Raw genomic sequence first — 16,992 nt, 5'->3', positions numbered from 1 at the left:
CTGTGTCTGTGGGCTTGCAGGATGTGAAAGATTTTCCTCAAAAATTGCGTGCAAGAATGTGTATACTTTTGGATGATGTAACTCGTTAGCGCTTTCTGTAGCTGTGCGCTGTATATATACATATGACACACACAAAACAAAGTTAAAATAACATGATTAAGGTTTCAAAGTCAGTCACTCAAAAGTGACTGCTGTTCATTACACTGGTCATAATTGTTTCACAGTGACTTTCTTCTCTCTGTTTGTTGTATATACCTGTTGGTCTTGTCTCTTCTTAGATTGTAAGTTCCCTGAGGCAGGGACTGTTTTTTTGGGACTGTGGGAATGTGTGTGGATGTGTGTAGTGCTTGAGCCCTGATTGGGTCGTCTAGGTACTACTACAAAACAAATAATAATAAACAATTCTAGTAATACTTTGATAGATGAATAGAAATCGCTGCTTGTTCGAGTTCATCAGCAATAAAGTAAGTTGAACAGCATTGTCCTCACCTTACAGATTGCAGGAGGTGGTGATCAGAATCTGCATTTAATCCTCAAGCCACATGTTCTGCAATGCTAAATTATCTTTTGTCTTATAGTTAGTCTATAGCTCTACAGTATCTCATCTGTAGCAGAAAGTAAGATACTGTTTAATCAGCTTTGAAAACTATTATTGCTAAGGCGGTGCAACACAATTAAATGACTATTCTTACAATATGAGTAATTTTAACAGTAACTACATGATTTTTATTAATATATTGAAACAGATGGAGAAACTAAATTCTGAAATGCTAGAACAACATCAGAATATGAGGCTATATTGACTGATTCTTAACAAGTGATTAAATATTGAAATCCCCTAATTATTTTCTCCTTTTCATGTTAGCTCACCAGACGTTTGCCACCCATCAAGGAGGCCAAACCCAGGTTACAGAAGCTCTTCCGTGACTTTTGGCTGTATTCGGTGCTTATGGGATTTGCTGTGGAGGGATCAGGTAGTAAAACTTCCAGTGGGAAAAGATGCATTGATGTTCCGGTAGACTTAGGTTTATCTAGTTTGCAAATCAGCTGTTTAGCAGAGATTGTGGAGATCTAGAAGGACTAGGGGTAACTGAGAATGGACCACAAGGCAGGTGTCTTACCTCTGATGACAGACTGCATTGTGTCCAAAGTGCTGTACTTTGCTGTGGACTAGACTACAGAAGTGTACAATTTATTATTGTTTACATCCTCAGTTCACAAGTGGCATGGCTAGTTGGACTCTGTGAAAATATAAGTGTGTGATGGCTGTGAACTAGCATGGGAGGGTCAGGGATGAGACACAGGCAAATTAGAAACTGCTTATTCATTGAGAGGTTTCACCTGCAGCCATCTGAACAGGTCTATTACATGCTTGGAAAGTGGGCCATTAGTTTGAATGTACATACCTGAATGTGTGAAAAGATGGTTTAAAGAGGTAGCACAAAACTTGGTGATGCTTATTTTCGCAGTTTGAATCTTAATATAGGTTGGCGATAACCAACTGAGGATCAGTAGAAAAATCACTAAACTAATTTTAGGTTTCTATAGTAGCCAGATCAGTTGACACAATATAATGGAAGTATATTAGGATGTTTCTCCTAGACATGGTTTGTCTTTCTCTCCCCTTCCTGCCCCTCCAAATTTCTACTACAGGTCTTTGGCCAGAAGAATGGTATGAAGGGGTATGTGAGATAGCCACTAAGTCTCCACTACTTACATTTCCCAGCAAAGAACCTCTTCGATCTGTCCTTCAGTACAACTCTGCCATGAAAAATGACACAGTGACTTCTGTAAGAAACAGTTTCTTCCATTATGCTCCTTCAGACTTTAAATAATATATTGGATAGTAACAAGTAGATGCTGCTTAGAACAGCAATATAATGTTTTCACTGACTCCCTTCATTAAATAACAGCAGCTTTCCAAATGCACTGCTGCATCCTGTAAGCTGTGCATGACTTAACAGAACAAAAAGCAAGAGTATTAAGTAGTACAAGTGTGTTTTTGTTAGCGGCAACAATCCTCTATTGGCTAACTACAGAAATCAGGCCTTTGTGGGAAGGGAAACCTAATGATGTTTTTGTGTTTTCTCCTTGTGTGTCTGGCAGATGAAATCTGCAGAACAGTGATGGGATGAATTTGGTTTTGGAATAAAATGTTGTTCTGTAGTTCTCTTTATTAAAGTGGCTCCTAGCTGAGCCTTCATCTTTTGCCATTGCCTATGGCTTGGTATTTGTCCACTTTTCTCTCCCTATGTTTTCATGATAGACTGTAACAGAAAAATGTGTGTTATTGTTTACAACAGGAGTCGGCAACCTTTCAGAAGTGGTGTGCCAAGTCTTCATTTATTCGTGGTAATTTAAGGTTTCACGTGCCAGTCACACATTTTACATTTACAGGGGCCGGCGGATGGAACCCCAGACTGGCAGCGGGCTGAGCGGACTGGCGGCTGGAACCCCAGACCGACAGCGGGCTGAGCGGCTCAGCCCACTGCCGGTCTGGAGTTCCAGCTGCCAGTCCCGGCCACCGGCCCCGCTGCAGGCCCGGGATTCCGTCCATCCAGGCCGGCAGCAGGCTGAGCGGGGCCGGCGGCGGGGACCCCAGGTTTACAATGTAAGATGAAAAAAGTCAAGGATGAATGACAAGTGTAAAATTGAGAGCCAAATTCTTTGCTGGTATAACTTCATTCGTTACTCCAGCAGACAGTTTGTCCCTCACTTTTAATGAACTGTGTTGAGCTGTATTTCTTGAGCTTGACCTCTTCTGAGTAAGAGCATTGATGTTTCCTGCTGCCGCACTAATGCATCATATGCACTATTCCAGTACTTCACTGTGTGTCACCAATAAGTGTTATGTGCCTTTTTATCTCTTCTTTACTTGGATGCAAATGACAGTGTGAAGGTTTTTTCTTTTTAAAGGCATGGTATAATCAGTGTGTAACCTAAATTAAACCTTTTCAGAATGCAAATAAAGATATTGCCACCACGTTGGCTATCTCTTCTTATTCTGAAGTTGCTTACGTTTAGGCTGAACTGAATGAGTTACGAAGCACCATCATAAATCTCTTGGATCCTCCTCCAGAAGTGTCTGCTCTGATCAATAAGCTGGACTTTGCCATGTCTACCTATCTACTGTCTGTTTACCGTCTAGAGTACATGAGGTATATATTTATTATTACAGGTTGGTTTTGTAATCTTTGGTTTCTGGCATTTCATGAACCCTTCAGCCAGACTTGGACAACATAGGGTGAAATTCTGATTCTGTTTGAGTCAATGGGAATTTTGTCATTGACCTCAGTGGGGCCAGGATTTCACCCATGGAGTGAAATCTTCATCTCTGCCCAGGCCCTTTATGGCAGGCAAAAGGGCTGCTGTGACATAAAGCGATCCCAAAAGCCCCAAACTCCTGGTGCAGGCACAATGAAGACAGCCATAATGCTGCTTTTCGAGGAACCTCTTATAAGTTTAAAACATCCTCAACTCTCTCGCCCCTGGACTGCGAGTCCTGTGCTAAACCTCTTGGAGGCATAGCACAGAATCTCATCCATGATGCTTCATAGTTATCATGGTTATGGAATCAGTAGATGCAATATACAATTGTTGCTCTTGACTGGTGCATTTCGGCATTGCAAATAAAAATACACAGGAATGGACACTGGCAAGTCAGTACATTAAATTGATACAAAATTCCTAATGACTGCTATCAAAGAATGTCTGTGGGTGAGAGCTGAAGAGGGCTCTTACTGGAGAAGATGGGAACAACTGCTAAGCTGTATGCCTGTTTGGCATTAAACAATAAGGACAAATATTTTTATTCACAAAAGCCTTTCAGACATATTGTAAGTACAGTCTTTTAAATACTGGTAGGCATTGCCATATTGAGCAAATGCAGCATGTAAAGAAGAGTGGGGTCTCTGTTTGTAGAAATACACTAGAAACAACCCACTGAATTGGTGAACTTTGTGCAAGTTTTTCCACTTCTAACAGCAATGCGAATTTTTTGCCTAGTAGCAAAATATGTTTTCCCTAAACCTTTAACTGAAAACAGACCCAAAGGCTCAGGTGTTAAATCTTCCTGTATTTTAGTTTCTTGATGTGTGGATATGTACTATAGCAATGTTTCTTAAACTGGGGTCCCCAAGGGTATCTCAGGGTGTCTGTGGCCCCTGCTGACTGACTCCTCCCCCTCCCTCCCTCAATTCCTCCCCCTTCCTCCCAGTACCTCCTGAACACTAAAAATTTGGCGGCTCAGCAGGGCTAAGGCAGGCATCCTAATTGCCCTGGCTCCGCACCGCTCCCGGAAGCCGCTGACATCCCTGCAGCCATGGGTGGGGGCAGGGGGTCTCCACGTGCTGCCCCACCCTGAGCTCCGACTCCATGGCTCCCATTGGCTGGGGACACCCCACACCCCAACCCTCTGCCCCAGCCCAGAGCCCACACCAAATTCCCTCCTCCACCCAAACTCCCTCTCAGAGCCCACACTCAAACTCCCTCTAGAGCCTGCATCCCCTCCCACACCCAAACTCCCTGCCCAAGCGTGGTGAAAGTGAGAGACGGTGTGGGAGAGCGAGCAATGGAGGGGGGCAAATGGAGTGAGCAGGGACGGGGCCTCAGAGAAAGGGCGGGGATGGAGTGGGGACTCGGCGAAGGGAGCAGGGCAAGGGCTGAGCAGGGAGGCTTGGGGGTCCCTGAAAAATTTTAAATCAAAATGGGGGTCCTTGGGTTGCTAAAGTTTGAGAATCGCTGCACTGTAGGGATGAGGCATGGTTTCCATGTTTAGTTTTGTGTGAATGTGTTAAATTATTATCCTCCTAGGGTATTGCGTTCAACAGACCAAGATCGCTTCCAAGTGATGTTTTGCTATTTTGAAGATAAAGCTATTCAAAAAGACAAATCTGGTAAGATTACCTTGGCTATATGCTACCTGAGAAAGTAACCTTTGTCTGGCTAGTATCTTTTAGAACAAAATTCATGGAATTAGGTCAATTTTAAGAACCTGCATTATCGTTCAGTTGCTAGTATAGACAAAGCCTTAGAGAATTGCAAGTCACCTTTATGTTTAGAGTAGTTTGGTCATTATTAAGTTTTGACTTGAGTCAGTGCAGTATGTGCGTACCCAGGGAGATAAGTCCTGATAAATATAGCCGTATGGACTAGGTATACTCAGTGTTTCAGTCAAATTTCCTACAAATTGTGTGGGATATTTTTTATTTGCTTAAAGTTTATGCTAGCAGCTGATACTAGCTGAAAACCATGAGGGGAAGAGGACTAAATCAGACAGGACAGTCTTCTCCATGAAAATTTCACTGATGAAACAGCATTATGGTCACTTGTCACTATATGCATAAAGAGGTTTGATTGCAGTTTATGGAACTACTCTCTGGTTCTCAACATGTTTTGGATAGCCCATTGGCTCAAAACCATTGCCAAAGATTTGTATTCAGAGTGAGGTTTTGTGCAACTCCTGCCCAAGTGCTTTTTTCTGAAACTCCTGAAGTTGATACTTGGTCCCATCAACACTTTGTTGTTGGATTATTAATAGCTCTAATTTAGTCTGCAAATGTGATTGGAATTACGCTTCCTCCCCATTCCCCACTGAGAAATGTACCTGTTTATCTCTTGTCATTTCATCTGGATTATATAGAACTGCAGCAAGTGTAAGGTAGTAAAGATGTAGGAAGGGTCCCTTGAGTATAAATACCCCCTATTAAAATACAGTATAACCTGTAGAAACCACTCTTACCAATTCGCTAAACTATTCATGTTTTAATTTGAGATATTCTATTGATAAACAAAGTGACTATTCTGCAGAGCTATGGCATATAAGAGCCGGAGGATACTACTAAATGCTACTTTCAATTGGTGGTGGCTTATTTTCAACTTTAAAAAAAAAATTGTTCTTGCTGGAATGGACACTATTTAAAATAAGTGGTTCTCCACTTGTGAGGTAACTCCCTTCTTTCCATGTGTCAGTATATAATGCCTGCATCTGTAATTTTCACTCCATGCATCTGAAGAAGTGTTTTTTTTACCCACGAAAGCTTATGCCCAAATAAATCTGTTAGTCTTTAAGGTGCCATCGGACTCCTTGTTTTTGTGAAATCAGACTAGCACGGCTGCCTCCTGATACTATTTAGAATTGTAAAGCAGCTTGATTCAGTGTTGGCTGAGTACAAATAAACATGTTTAACTGTTAATGGTGCAGTATCCAAGGAAAATTTAATTCTTATAACAAAGCACAACGTTTTTCTTGATTCTTCTCCAGGTATGATGCAGTGTGTGATAGCTGTTGCAGATAAGGTGTTTGAAGCTTTCCTTACAATGATGGCTGATAAAGTAAGCTATGTGGGAAGGAGAACTACAGTGTAAAGTGTGTGTGTGTGTGTGTGTTCATTTTGTGAAAGTCTTTTTAAAAACACAAAAGTGTCATGCTTCTCTTTGGACTATCTAGGCTAAAACTAAAGGGAATGAAGAGGAGCTGGAGAGACATGCTCACTTTCTACTAGTGAATTTTAACCACATTCACAAGAGGATCAGGAGGGTTGCAGACAAATACTTATCTGGTCTTGTAGATAAGTGAGTATAGACATCCCTGCTATATTACCTTTTTCACACTGATTACTTGGTTATCAAGAAGAAGAATGCAATTGAATAGGGCATTCATTTAGATTTCATGACTGCCAGTTCTTGTTGAACAGTCATTTTGTATATAGCAAAGATGAAAATTTCTGATGATTAAAAGAAGGCCTATAGGACTACTAAAATGTTATCCTGGGTTCTGAAATCCTTGCTTAGTTACTATTGCAATCCTCTTTCTAGTATCCACACAAGATGATCACATCACAGAATTTTAAATAAATGCAAAAAATATACTCTGCTTTATCATGCTGTGTGCAATTCTACAAAGCCGTCAGTGCCCTCTGCTGGCCAGTAGTTTATAGTGCATTTAGTATGTGTGGTGACAGAAAATACCGAAAATCAAGAACAAAACAAAATGTAGGTTAAAATGGTAATCTGCTCTTTAGTTCCCTTTCCTTTCCTCCTTGGCACACCTGGGTGATACGGAGCTGAAGTAGTCTAGCCTGATGTTATTGCCTTGACTTTCAATGGGAGTTGTGTACCCGATTGCCTCTGTGCCCTTGGAAATCTCCCCTCTTAGAGTCTGCCTTCAAAAAGAGCTTTTGACAACTCCAATCTGTTGTGAGCCATGATCAGCTTAATCCCTTATGTTTGGTATAGGTTTACACATAGCTACATTCTGCGCCTTTTGGTGAAGGCATAATTTTTTTCACCTCTGTCTATTCAGTGTGAACTTGTTTTATTTTAGGTTCCCTCATTTACTGTGGAGTGGAACTGTTCTGAAGACCATGTTAGATATCCTCCAGACTCTGTCACTCTCTCTTAGTGCGGTGAGTACTTTTTAATTAACCCTTTTATTGCTGATAGAAAGCGCATGTATATTGACCAAAGTTTTCATAACAGTGGAACAGAGATACCAGATAATATTGAAGGTGCATGTTTGCAAAACATATCTTATACATCATTCAGCAATGAAGTGGCTAAGTGGTGTAGTGTTCCCCCTTTTTTTTTCTTTGAGTTAAATTATTCATTTCACAGTGATAACGATTTTGCCTGAAGATCTGCTTATTTGGAGTTTTAAGTTGCTCAATAATATCCAAGAAAAGACACCTTTCATAATAACTTACATTTCTGAAATCACCTTAAATCCAAAGATCATAAATTGTTACAAACATTATTAATCAGTTAAAACTCAGAATTCCTATGTGAGGTGAGAAGTGTGCAGTCTTGTTTGATTATTTTAATTTAGGATTAATCCATTATTGTATATAAAGTGTTTTGAAGAAGGAAAAGTGCTATAGAAGTACTATTTTATTTATTTTCTAATGTTTCTTTTTAAACCATAACATAGTTTATAGTTATGGTCATGTTGAAAACAAAACCAAAATGCAAGAGTCTGCTATGTGGGATGGATAGTGTCATTAGCAAACTGACTTAACAAAGCAAAAAGTGTAGCCTGTAGTGAACAAGTCAATCAGACCTGGGTGAATTGCTTTTTATTGAGACTTTAACATACTTTATTTTAGGACATTCACAAGGACCAACCATACTATGACATTCCAGACACCCCATATAGAATCACTGTCCCTGATACGTATGAATCCAGAGAGGTAAGTGGTGTCTCTTGATTTGGTGGCAAAAAGTAGTTTAATTGACTTGTCTCAGTCAGCCACTCTGAACAGTCTTGTTTTGAAGGTGCCTTCTAAGGTAAGGCTTGTGTGCTGTAATTTAGCTACCAGACATTTGAAGTTCATTCTGAATTTCCCTATTTCAGAATTGCACCTTACCAAAGCGTAACAGTTCTCTGCCTCCCAGAACACACTTTGTAAATAGCCTTCAATATCCTAATGTCATTAAAAGTCTCTTCAACTGTCTCTTGCTGGTGCCCTTAATGTTGCTTACTATGCCAGTAAGCATAATGCTGTTTGTGAATTATTGCCTGGCTGACTCATGTATCAATGCACTTTTCCTAGAGTATAGTGAAGGACTTCGCTGCACGCTGCGGGATGATTCTTCAAGAAGCAATGAAATGGGCTCCTTCTGTCACAAAGTCCCACCTTCAGGTAACTAACTTGAATTTGTGAAGAAATAATTTATGATCCTCAGCAAAGTACAAAGTTCACATCCCTTGAAATAACAGTATAATTCGACTAAATGCATTTATGCTTATTTTGTATCTTTTTGGCTATTCTGATTCCTATTCCTCGTCCACCCCCCAATAATGGAAGCATCACTAAAATCGGTATCATTTTCATTTTGTTTTTGAAGGTATCTTCAAACAATATCTTTGCTAAGTTATTCAGAGTAATGTTGAGTACTTCAACCATTCTGTTCACCTTTGATTCTATGTTAAGAATGCAGAATGTTGTGGAGGTTTAATTACTCTCTGATTCGGTGTTATGAGAGAGATAAATTCTGACTAACGTGCATAAAAATTCATGCATTTTAAAATTCTCAGCAGGTGATCAGAACACAAGCTCTTTGCTGCTTTGCTATTGGAGAGAGAAGGTTTTCTCAGACTTTTAATTCTCTTTCAAATACAGTAGAACCATGCTAACTTACAAGACTATGGTAAACTACTGAATTTTGTGACTGTTAGCAAGTAAGGACTTTATCCTGCTGCTAATACCTTTTGCTGAGCCCAGCAGAATGTGTTTGCACAAACACGAATCAGAGAATGTGTCACGAAATGTACTTTAATTTATTTACTCAATTACAGCTTAGTTTTAATTATTTATCATTTGTAAGGTACCAGTAAATGTGCTGTTGTATATTCGATAAAATCAAAAAGAAGTCGTGGTAGTATGGGAGCAGAATAACATGTCTGTGAACCCTGTGCTGGGAGGTGGGGGTTAAGCTTTAGTGCAGGTTAGAGTTTCTAGAGTAACCTGCTTTCTGTTACCTCTCTTTCCCCCCTCAGCACTGATGTGGCAGTTTCTGGAGAGGCTCAAGAATAGTTTATAGTACTTCAGATCTACCTGTGACATTTGTATTCCCTCCTGTAAAAGAAGAGTGAACACTAGTTTTTCAGTCTTCATTTCTAGCAGATCAAGACAGTTAGTGCTTCCACCTCACTTCATCTTACATGGAGTCTAAAATACCTCTTTTTGCAGAACATTTGTACTTGGTTTTCAAAATCATGATCTTTGCTTCAAACTTTAGATCCCTATTAGGTTTGCTTTATCCCCTGTACAAAAGAAAGAAAAGTCCCTTTTTATTTTAGGCTTTTAGGATGAGATTTTTCAAAAGGTCTAATGTCTTGGGAACGAAAGTCCTGCTTTCCTAGTGCTGAGGGAGCAATATTTGGAAAGGAAAACAAGGACTAAACCTAACTAAATAGATTGTCAGATGTGTGTATAATAAATCTTTTGGTAATTCAGTATGGGTAATACTTGAAATGAGCTAGCTGCTCTTGAAAATTACAGTGCTCTTCAAAAGAATCTAATTCCTCGTCTCTTAGGAATACCTAAACAAACATCAGAATTGGGTGTCAGGCTTGTCTCAGCACACCGGGCTGGCTATGGCTACAGAAAGCATTCTCCACTTTGCAGGCTACAACAGACAAAACATCACCCTGGGGGTGAGTATCAGGCATCAACAAAGTAATCCTATATGCTGTAAGTCAAACATATCACAACTAACATACCAGGTGTCCTCTCTGGAGCATCCCTTGATTTGAAATGAAGGGAAATGTGTCTTTTAACCATGTTCTTCCTCATTTGAATGGTTGGGAGGTAAGAGATACAACAAGTTAAACTGTAAATCTTGTGTCTTTAAGCACAAAACTTTATATTAAAGTCTTTGATGTACTTTTAGCAAGGGTTTAGTATTACGTATGTCATTTTTAAATGATAGAGTATTTCCATTTATATAACTACTTCTTGTAGTTGTATGTCTGAAAAGGCAAATGATAATGCTTCCCAGAATAACAGCGCAAGGTTGGCCAAGTGCCATTGAATGAATGTTGTTACATTTCCACCCCAAAACATGTCTTTTCACTGCATGTTTTCCATTGATGGCAGTGACTGCCCATGTGCATATACGTATGTGGACTTCGTTACATTACACTACTTCATATGTACTGTTAAGCTGCATTAGATGTTTATACTCTGACGATATACTTTCTCAAATCAATACATGAAATTCTTCCTTTAATGATGATCTGAGTGACTAAGGCCCTGCATATCAACATGAAAATAAATCTCTTTCATTGTTAATCAGAGAGGCTGACGGTCTTTTCCTCATCTCTTGTTTTATTATTTTGAACCTTGGTTTGCTGCTTGGTTATTACACGAGCATGACATTCGAAGCATGTAATAGTTGTCACAAATTTATCTACCTGCCAGTGAACCGAGCAAGCCACTAGGCAGGACTGCAGAAGAGTGTTATTAGCTGAATGCTGGATTTTCAGTGTTCTTGCTGAGCCATGTGGATTTTCTGTTAAGACTCAATATCAGGATGGTGATTTTAAAATAGAAATTAAATGATCCTTGCCTGATTGCATTTAGCTAATCACACTGATTTGTAATCCGTAGGAATTTTGGCCCTTTTGAGAAGGGGAATATAGAGACGTAATTATATTTTTGCTTATTTGTTTTGAAATTTCAATACAAGTACTGTAGTTCTGAAATGTTGGCTGTATCAAGACTTGTTGTCCTGAGTTTAGGGCATAAATGTGCTCCCCCAGGAGATCCCAAACAGAGTAGTGACTCGGAGTCATGTTTCTCAGGAGCCTTTGTGTTATGCAAAGGGGTAGGGGGACGATGAGTGCATGACAGTCTATTGTCAGAGGCAGAATGCTCCCTCCTTTGCACCTAGACAGCTCTGCAAGCTGGCACATGAGGAGGGCTGAGCCATGGTTCTGCATGCTCCTTGCCCCTTTCCCCCTCTTCCGCGCTATTCTTCAGAAGAGGAGTCACAGCCTCATGAATGCTGCTCTTCCCTATACCTAGGGCCCTGCCAAATTCATAGTCCATTTTGGTCTATTTCACGGTCATAGGATTTTAAAAATGGTAAATTTCATGATTTTAGCGATTTAAATATGAAATTTCACGGTGGTGTAATTGTAGGGGTCCTGACCCCAAAAAGGAGTTGTGGGAGATGTCACACGGTTATGGTAGGGGGGTTCTGGTACTGCTACCCTTACTTCTACACTGCTGGTGGTGGTGGCGCTGCCTTCAGAGCAGGGCAGCTGGAGTGTGGCAGCTGCTGCATGCAGAGCTGGGCCCTCAGTCAGCAGCCACCACTCTCTGGCCGTGCAGCTCTGAAGGCAGCAGCTCAGAAGTAAGGGTGGCATGGTATGGTATTGTCACCCTGACTTCTGCACTGCTACTGGTGGGGCGCTGCCTTCAGAGCTGGGCACCCGGCCAACAGCCGCCGCTCTCCAGCCCCCCAGCTCTGAAGGCACCACAGAAGTAGAATGGCATGGTATGAAATCTGAATAGTATGGGGTAAAAGCATACAAAAGACCAGATTTCATGTTCCGTGATGTGTTTTTCATGGCTGTGAATTTGGTAGGGCCCTACCTATACCTGAACTCTTGATCCAGCAAAGCCCTACGTGGCTGCACGTGTTGGGGAAGGAGCTTTGTCACCACTGATTCCTTTATTTGCTCATTAACACCAGCATAACGCAGTATTAGGGAGATCAACCTATATGTTCTTTGATAGTGTTCTGGTAGCCATGGTAATATTTCAGTTGTTAGTGTTCTCAGTTTTTGACACTGAATGGATGATCTGTTTAAAAGTCCAGACAGTTTATATGGATAAAACAATTTTTGAATATTAACAGTTGATAACAATTACAACTGTTGTTTATAGGCAACCCAGCTAACTGAGAGACCAGCCTGTGTGAAGAAAGATTACTCCAACTTTATGTCTTCTCTTAACTTGCGCAATCGCTATGCAGGAGAGGTAATTATAGAATTTTTCCTGAACTCATGGAGTTCCCCAAGTGGTCATGTTGCTTTTCTAACTTGTACTTGCTTTCAAATGGAGGATTAAGTAGAATGCAGCTATAATGGCAAAGAGGCATCATCCTGTATATCTAAACAAGGACTGTAATGAACATTCTCTTTTCTAGTTTTAGGGCCTAATACACACCGTTCATTGAGGAGATCATTTCACTTCTGGTCTTGTAAAGATTATTTGATATTTCAATTGCAAATAAAGCCCTCGTTCCTCTTTGGGTCTACTTGGTAATATTAGCAAAATGTAGCATCAAGGCCTGCATTGGATCTCCATGCTGAGCTGTGAATACACCTAGACTCCAGCATGTACCAGACCGTTGGGGTGGGGGGGGAGTCAGCCATGTAGAGATTTTTCTCATCACCATTGACCAAAGAAATATGTTTTACAGGTGGCTGGAATGATTCATTTCTCAAATGCTACAGGTCGGGCATCTGACCTGAATAAACTGATGATCAAGCAGCTAAATGATGCACTAGAACCAGGCCAGCCTGAACTCTACACCCAGGCCATGTTTATGTTGACTGCAATGCTAATAAGTAGCAAAGGTAATAAACAAATGGAACTTTATTTTCTACTTCTGAGTGCTGATGCTCTTAGCACTAAATTACAATTATAGATGCAATATACACAAACCCAGTGAGTATAAATTGAAGCAGAACAGTGTTCTAGCCTGTAAATTTAATTCAGGGGAAACCTCTTGAAGTCACAGCTAGACGGTATTTGTTTGGAGTTGATTGTCACAAATTGTGCAGACCAATTTCCTGCTGACTTGAAAACTATTTCCTATTTTCTCTGTCAAAGAAATCTGTATGAATGTTTGTTTTCAGACTGTGACCCTCAGCTCCTGCATCACTTGTGCTGGGGCCCCCTGCGAATGTTTACTGAACATGGCATGGAAACAGCAATTGCTTGCTGGGAGTGGTTACTTGCTGCTAAGAATGGAATAGAAGTACCGGTAGGGAGCTTCATTCAATGATTTAGTTTTTTTTTTTTAAGAAAAAAGAGAGGAGTAAAATCTCATTTAAAATAAATCCGTGCAAAATAGGCATGTTAAATACAACTGTTGATTTCTTGAGTCAAGATTTCCCAGTATGCTAATGAGTTGATGTTATCATGTGGATAATCTCACTCTCTGGATGTACTGCTGGAGGTGGATTTATTTACACATCGCCTGCTGTACTTTCAGCCAGTTCATGGATGATTAAGCTAGATGTGCTGGCAATTTTCCCTTATATAGCATTAATTACAGACTCTAGATATGTACCTTCGGGCTCATGTCTTATCTGCACACATAAGTTGCACCAGTTTAACTTAATTAGGTTTTTAAACCAATGTCATTAAACTGTTGCAAACTCCAGCATGAACACTCCTGTTTTGGTTTCAAAGTATCTGATTTCAGTTTACCTTAAATAAATCTTGTTTAAACTGAAATAAGAGTGTCTGTACAACCGTTTTGCACTGATTTAAGAAACTGATACAACTTTTGTACATAGACCAGACCTGAGTTTTCCTTTCTCTTGCTTTGCCATAACACCTCTTTTGAGGAGTGAAAGGAACTTGGCTAGCAATGCCATTTTGTTTCTGGCATTAATACCCTGAATTACAAGATACGTTTTTTAGAGCTATTATTTTCCTGTAACGGGCGAAACAGTTGTACTTCTTGAAATGTGAGTAAATCTAGCAGTAATGGCGTGGTAACTCCTCAGTGTAGTGGCAGCCAGTGAAATGCTGAAACCACTGCATGTCGAAACAGCTACAATGACTGAGAACCAGCACTTTCTCTCAGGTAATTTAGGGAGAAGTTCCCAATATGTGCAGGGAGCTATGCTGCAGTGGAGAAGTAGGCTTAGTCACGGCGATGATTAGCCCCATACCTTTCTAATGAGTTTCAAAGTTTCAGATGTTGTGGGGTGTTCAGAACTAGTGTGCTCCTTGCTAATGCAAAGTCCTGCAAACAAGTAAACGCACTCAGAGCAACAAACACTCATCTTTGTTTTCACAGTTCATGCGAGAAATGGCAGGAGCCTGGCAAATGACAGTGGAGCAGAAATTCGGCCTGTTTTCCGCTGAGCAGAAAGAAGCAGATCCATTAGCTGCTTCAGAAGAGAGTCAGCCACGGCCTTGCCCTCCAGAGGTCACACCACATTACATCTGGATAGATGCAAGTACCCCCCTTTCTGCAGTGTTCCACTTCGGATAATGATGGGATGGGAGGATGCAGGCAACAGGCACCAAGAATGAGATGCTCTGTGCCTTTGGACCAGTAGCACTGTTCATGGTTGCAGTACTTTTGTGCCTAGTGTGGGGCGACATTTTCATGTTTGCAGAGGTGCATAAGAATGGGAGAAATGCAAGGGGGATTCTGGTTTTGTTGAGCTACATTTTTCCTTTGGTTTTCGTTTCCTCAGTTTCTGGTGCAGAGATTTGAAATAGCCAAGTACTGCAGTTCTGACCAGGTTGAGATCTTCTCCAGCCTGTTGCAGCGATCCCTGTCTCTGAATATTGGAGGGGCAAAGAGCAGTTTGAACCGACATGTGGCAGCTATTGGACCCCGTTTCAAGTGAGTGATGTTTATTCTCTTAGAAGGAGCATGGGGTAGGAGGACAAAGAGCTAAATGCCGAGTATAGGACTTGTTCTTTATCTCAAAGGATAAAACTTTCTGAAGTGCCTAGAATGATATAATAGACTATGTCCCATTTTCAAAAGTGACTCAAGCACGTAGGAGGCTAAGTCCATTAAAAGTCAGTGTGACTTAGCTTCTTAAGTCATTCTAGGCACTTCTGAAAGTTTTTTTTTACCCCAAATACCAGGAGTTTTGCATTAGTCTCTGGTGTAATTCATGCATCACCCCAGAGATTTGGCAGAAACATTGTATCCATTTTTCTGGCTTACTAGCTTGGAGATTTTCATGTCCCATTGTTTTCCAGCCGTAGTTTCAGGAACAGGTTGATGGTGAATGATATGCAGTTTGCCCAGAGTGTCTGAATGAGAGAGATCTGGCTCCCTTGAATCTCTTCAGATAATTCATCCTGCGTCAATGCCAGTGAAACATGAAAACGGACCACCACATTCCAATTATGAGAGAATAAAAAGATGACGCAATAAAGCACTGTTTTTGACTAGTGCTGTCTTCGTTCCAACAAAACAAATTGGCATCCTTTACGTAATATGTATGTCACATGCCTTGGCCATGAAGTGCGATACTAGGCAAACATTGCAGGGTAAAAATGTTTCATGATTTTGTTTTCTGCTTTTTTAAAAATAAAGATTTTTCCCCTCTTTTAGTTCAAGTTTGCATTGCTCCGAAGTACTCAACACATAAAGCCAAATTCAGACATTACATATTTTACTATCCCTAGACCTGGTAGAAGCAACTCAACTCTGAAGAGAATTGAGTTGCACCCACATACACCAGATTTCTGTTCAGTCCATGACATTACTTTGTGTCTTGACATAGTTCATCTTTTGCTTAAAGAAATCTGTTCATGCTTGGCTTGGACAGTGCCATAGTTATTAGTATGGTCTGACATCCACTCAATGTACAGCAGCAGTCAAAAAAGCAAACAGAATGTTGGGAATCATTAAGAAAGGGATAAATAATAAGACAGAAAATATCATATTGCCTCTATATAAATCCATGGTACGCCCACATCTTGAATACAGCATGCAGATTTGGTTGCCCCATCTCAGAAAAGATGTATTGGAATTGAAAAAGGTTCAGAAAAGGGCAACAAAAATAATAGGGGTGTGGAATGGCTGCCATATGAGGAGAGATTAATAAGACTGGGACTTTTCAGCTTAGAAAAGAGATGACTAAGGGGTAAGGCCGGCTCCAGCATTTCTGCCGCCCCAAGCAAAAAAAAAAAAAAAAAAAAGTCACAATCTGTGGAGGCAATTGGGGGAGGAAAAAAAAAAAAAGCCGCAATCGGCGGCAGCAGTTCAGCGGCAGGGCCTTCGCTCCTAGAGGGAGTGAGGGACCTGCCGCCCCCGAATTGCCGCAGGTGCCGCCCCTCTCCCTTGGCCGCCCCAAGCACCTGCTTGTTAATGATTGGTATGGAGAAAGTAAATAAGGAAGTGTTTTTTACTCCTCATAACACAAGAACTAGCAGTCACCAAATGAAGTTAATAGGCAGCAGATTTAAAACAAACAAAAGGAAGTATTTTTTTCACACAGCACACAGTCAACCTATGGAACTCCTTGCCAGAGGATATTGTGAAGGCCAAGACTATAACAGGATTTTAAAAAGAACTAGATAAATTCATGGAAGATAGGTCCATGGAGGCTATTAGCCAGAATGGCCAGAGATGGTGTCCCTAGCCTCTGTTTGCCAGAAGCTGGGAATGGGCGACGGGATGGCTCTCTTGATGATTACCTGTTCAGTTCATTCCCTTTGGGGCACCTGGCATTGGCCACTGTCGGAACACAGGGTACTGGGCTAGATGGGC

General features: G+C 40.8%; 1 protein-coding gene across 2 annotated transcripts in view; it reads left to right on the top strand.

Moving 5' to 3' along the window:
* The window catches only part of PI4KA (phosphatidylinositol 4-kinase alpha), a 91,528-nt gene that overhangs the window by 52,750 nt on the left and 21,786 nt on the right, over positions 1 to 16,992 (top strand). For both annotated transcript variants that reach the window (XM_034791615.1, XM_034791614.1), the window contains exons 20-34: positions 866 to 974; positions 1,654 to 1,790; positions 3,025 to 3,158; positions 4,813 to 4,895; positions 6,263 to 6,333; positions 6,449 to 6,573; positions 7,325 to 7,406; positions 8,103 to 8,186; positions 8,550 to 8,639; positions 10,037 to 10,156; positions 12,396 to 12,488; positions 12,934 to 13,090; positions 13,373 to 13,500; positions 14,548 to 14,706; positions 14,954 to 15,105. In XM_034791615.1, coding sequence (XP_034647506.1) covers positions 866 to 974; positions 1,654 to 1,790; positions 3,025 to 3,158; positions 4,813 to 4,895; positions 6,263 to 6,333; positions 6,449 to 6,573; positions 7,325 to 7,406; positions 8,103 to 8,186; positions 8,550 to 8,639; positions 10,037 to 10,156; positions 12,396 to 12,488; positions 12,934 to 13,090; positions 13,373 to 13,500; positions 14,548 to 14,706; positions 14,954 to 15,105 — 1,724 coding nt within the window. The remainder of the gene's footprint in view (positions 1 to 865; positions 975 to 1,653; positions 1,791 to 3,024; positions 3,159 to 4,812; positions 4,896 to 6,262; positions 6,334 to 6,448; positions 6,574 to 7,324; positions 7,407 to 8,102; positions 8,187 to 8,549; positions 8,640 to 10,036; positions 10,157 to 12,395; positions 12,489 to 12,933; positions 13,091 to 13,372; positions 13,501 to 14,547; positions 14,707 to 14,953; positions 15,106 to 16,992) is intronic.

The sequence above is a fragment of the Trachemys scripta genome, chromosome 15, assembly GCF_013100865.1.
Source record: "Trachemys scripta elegans isolate TJP31775 chromosome 15, CAS_Tse_1.0, whole genome shotgun sequence".
Taxonomy (NCBI): Eukaryota; Metazoa; Chordata; order Testudines; family Emydidae; genus Trachemys; species Trachemys scripta.
Note: the sequence above shows the minus strand (reverse complement) of the source record. Positions and strands in the feature narration are given on the sequence as shown.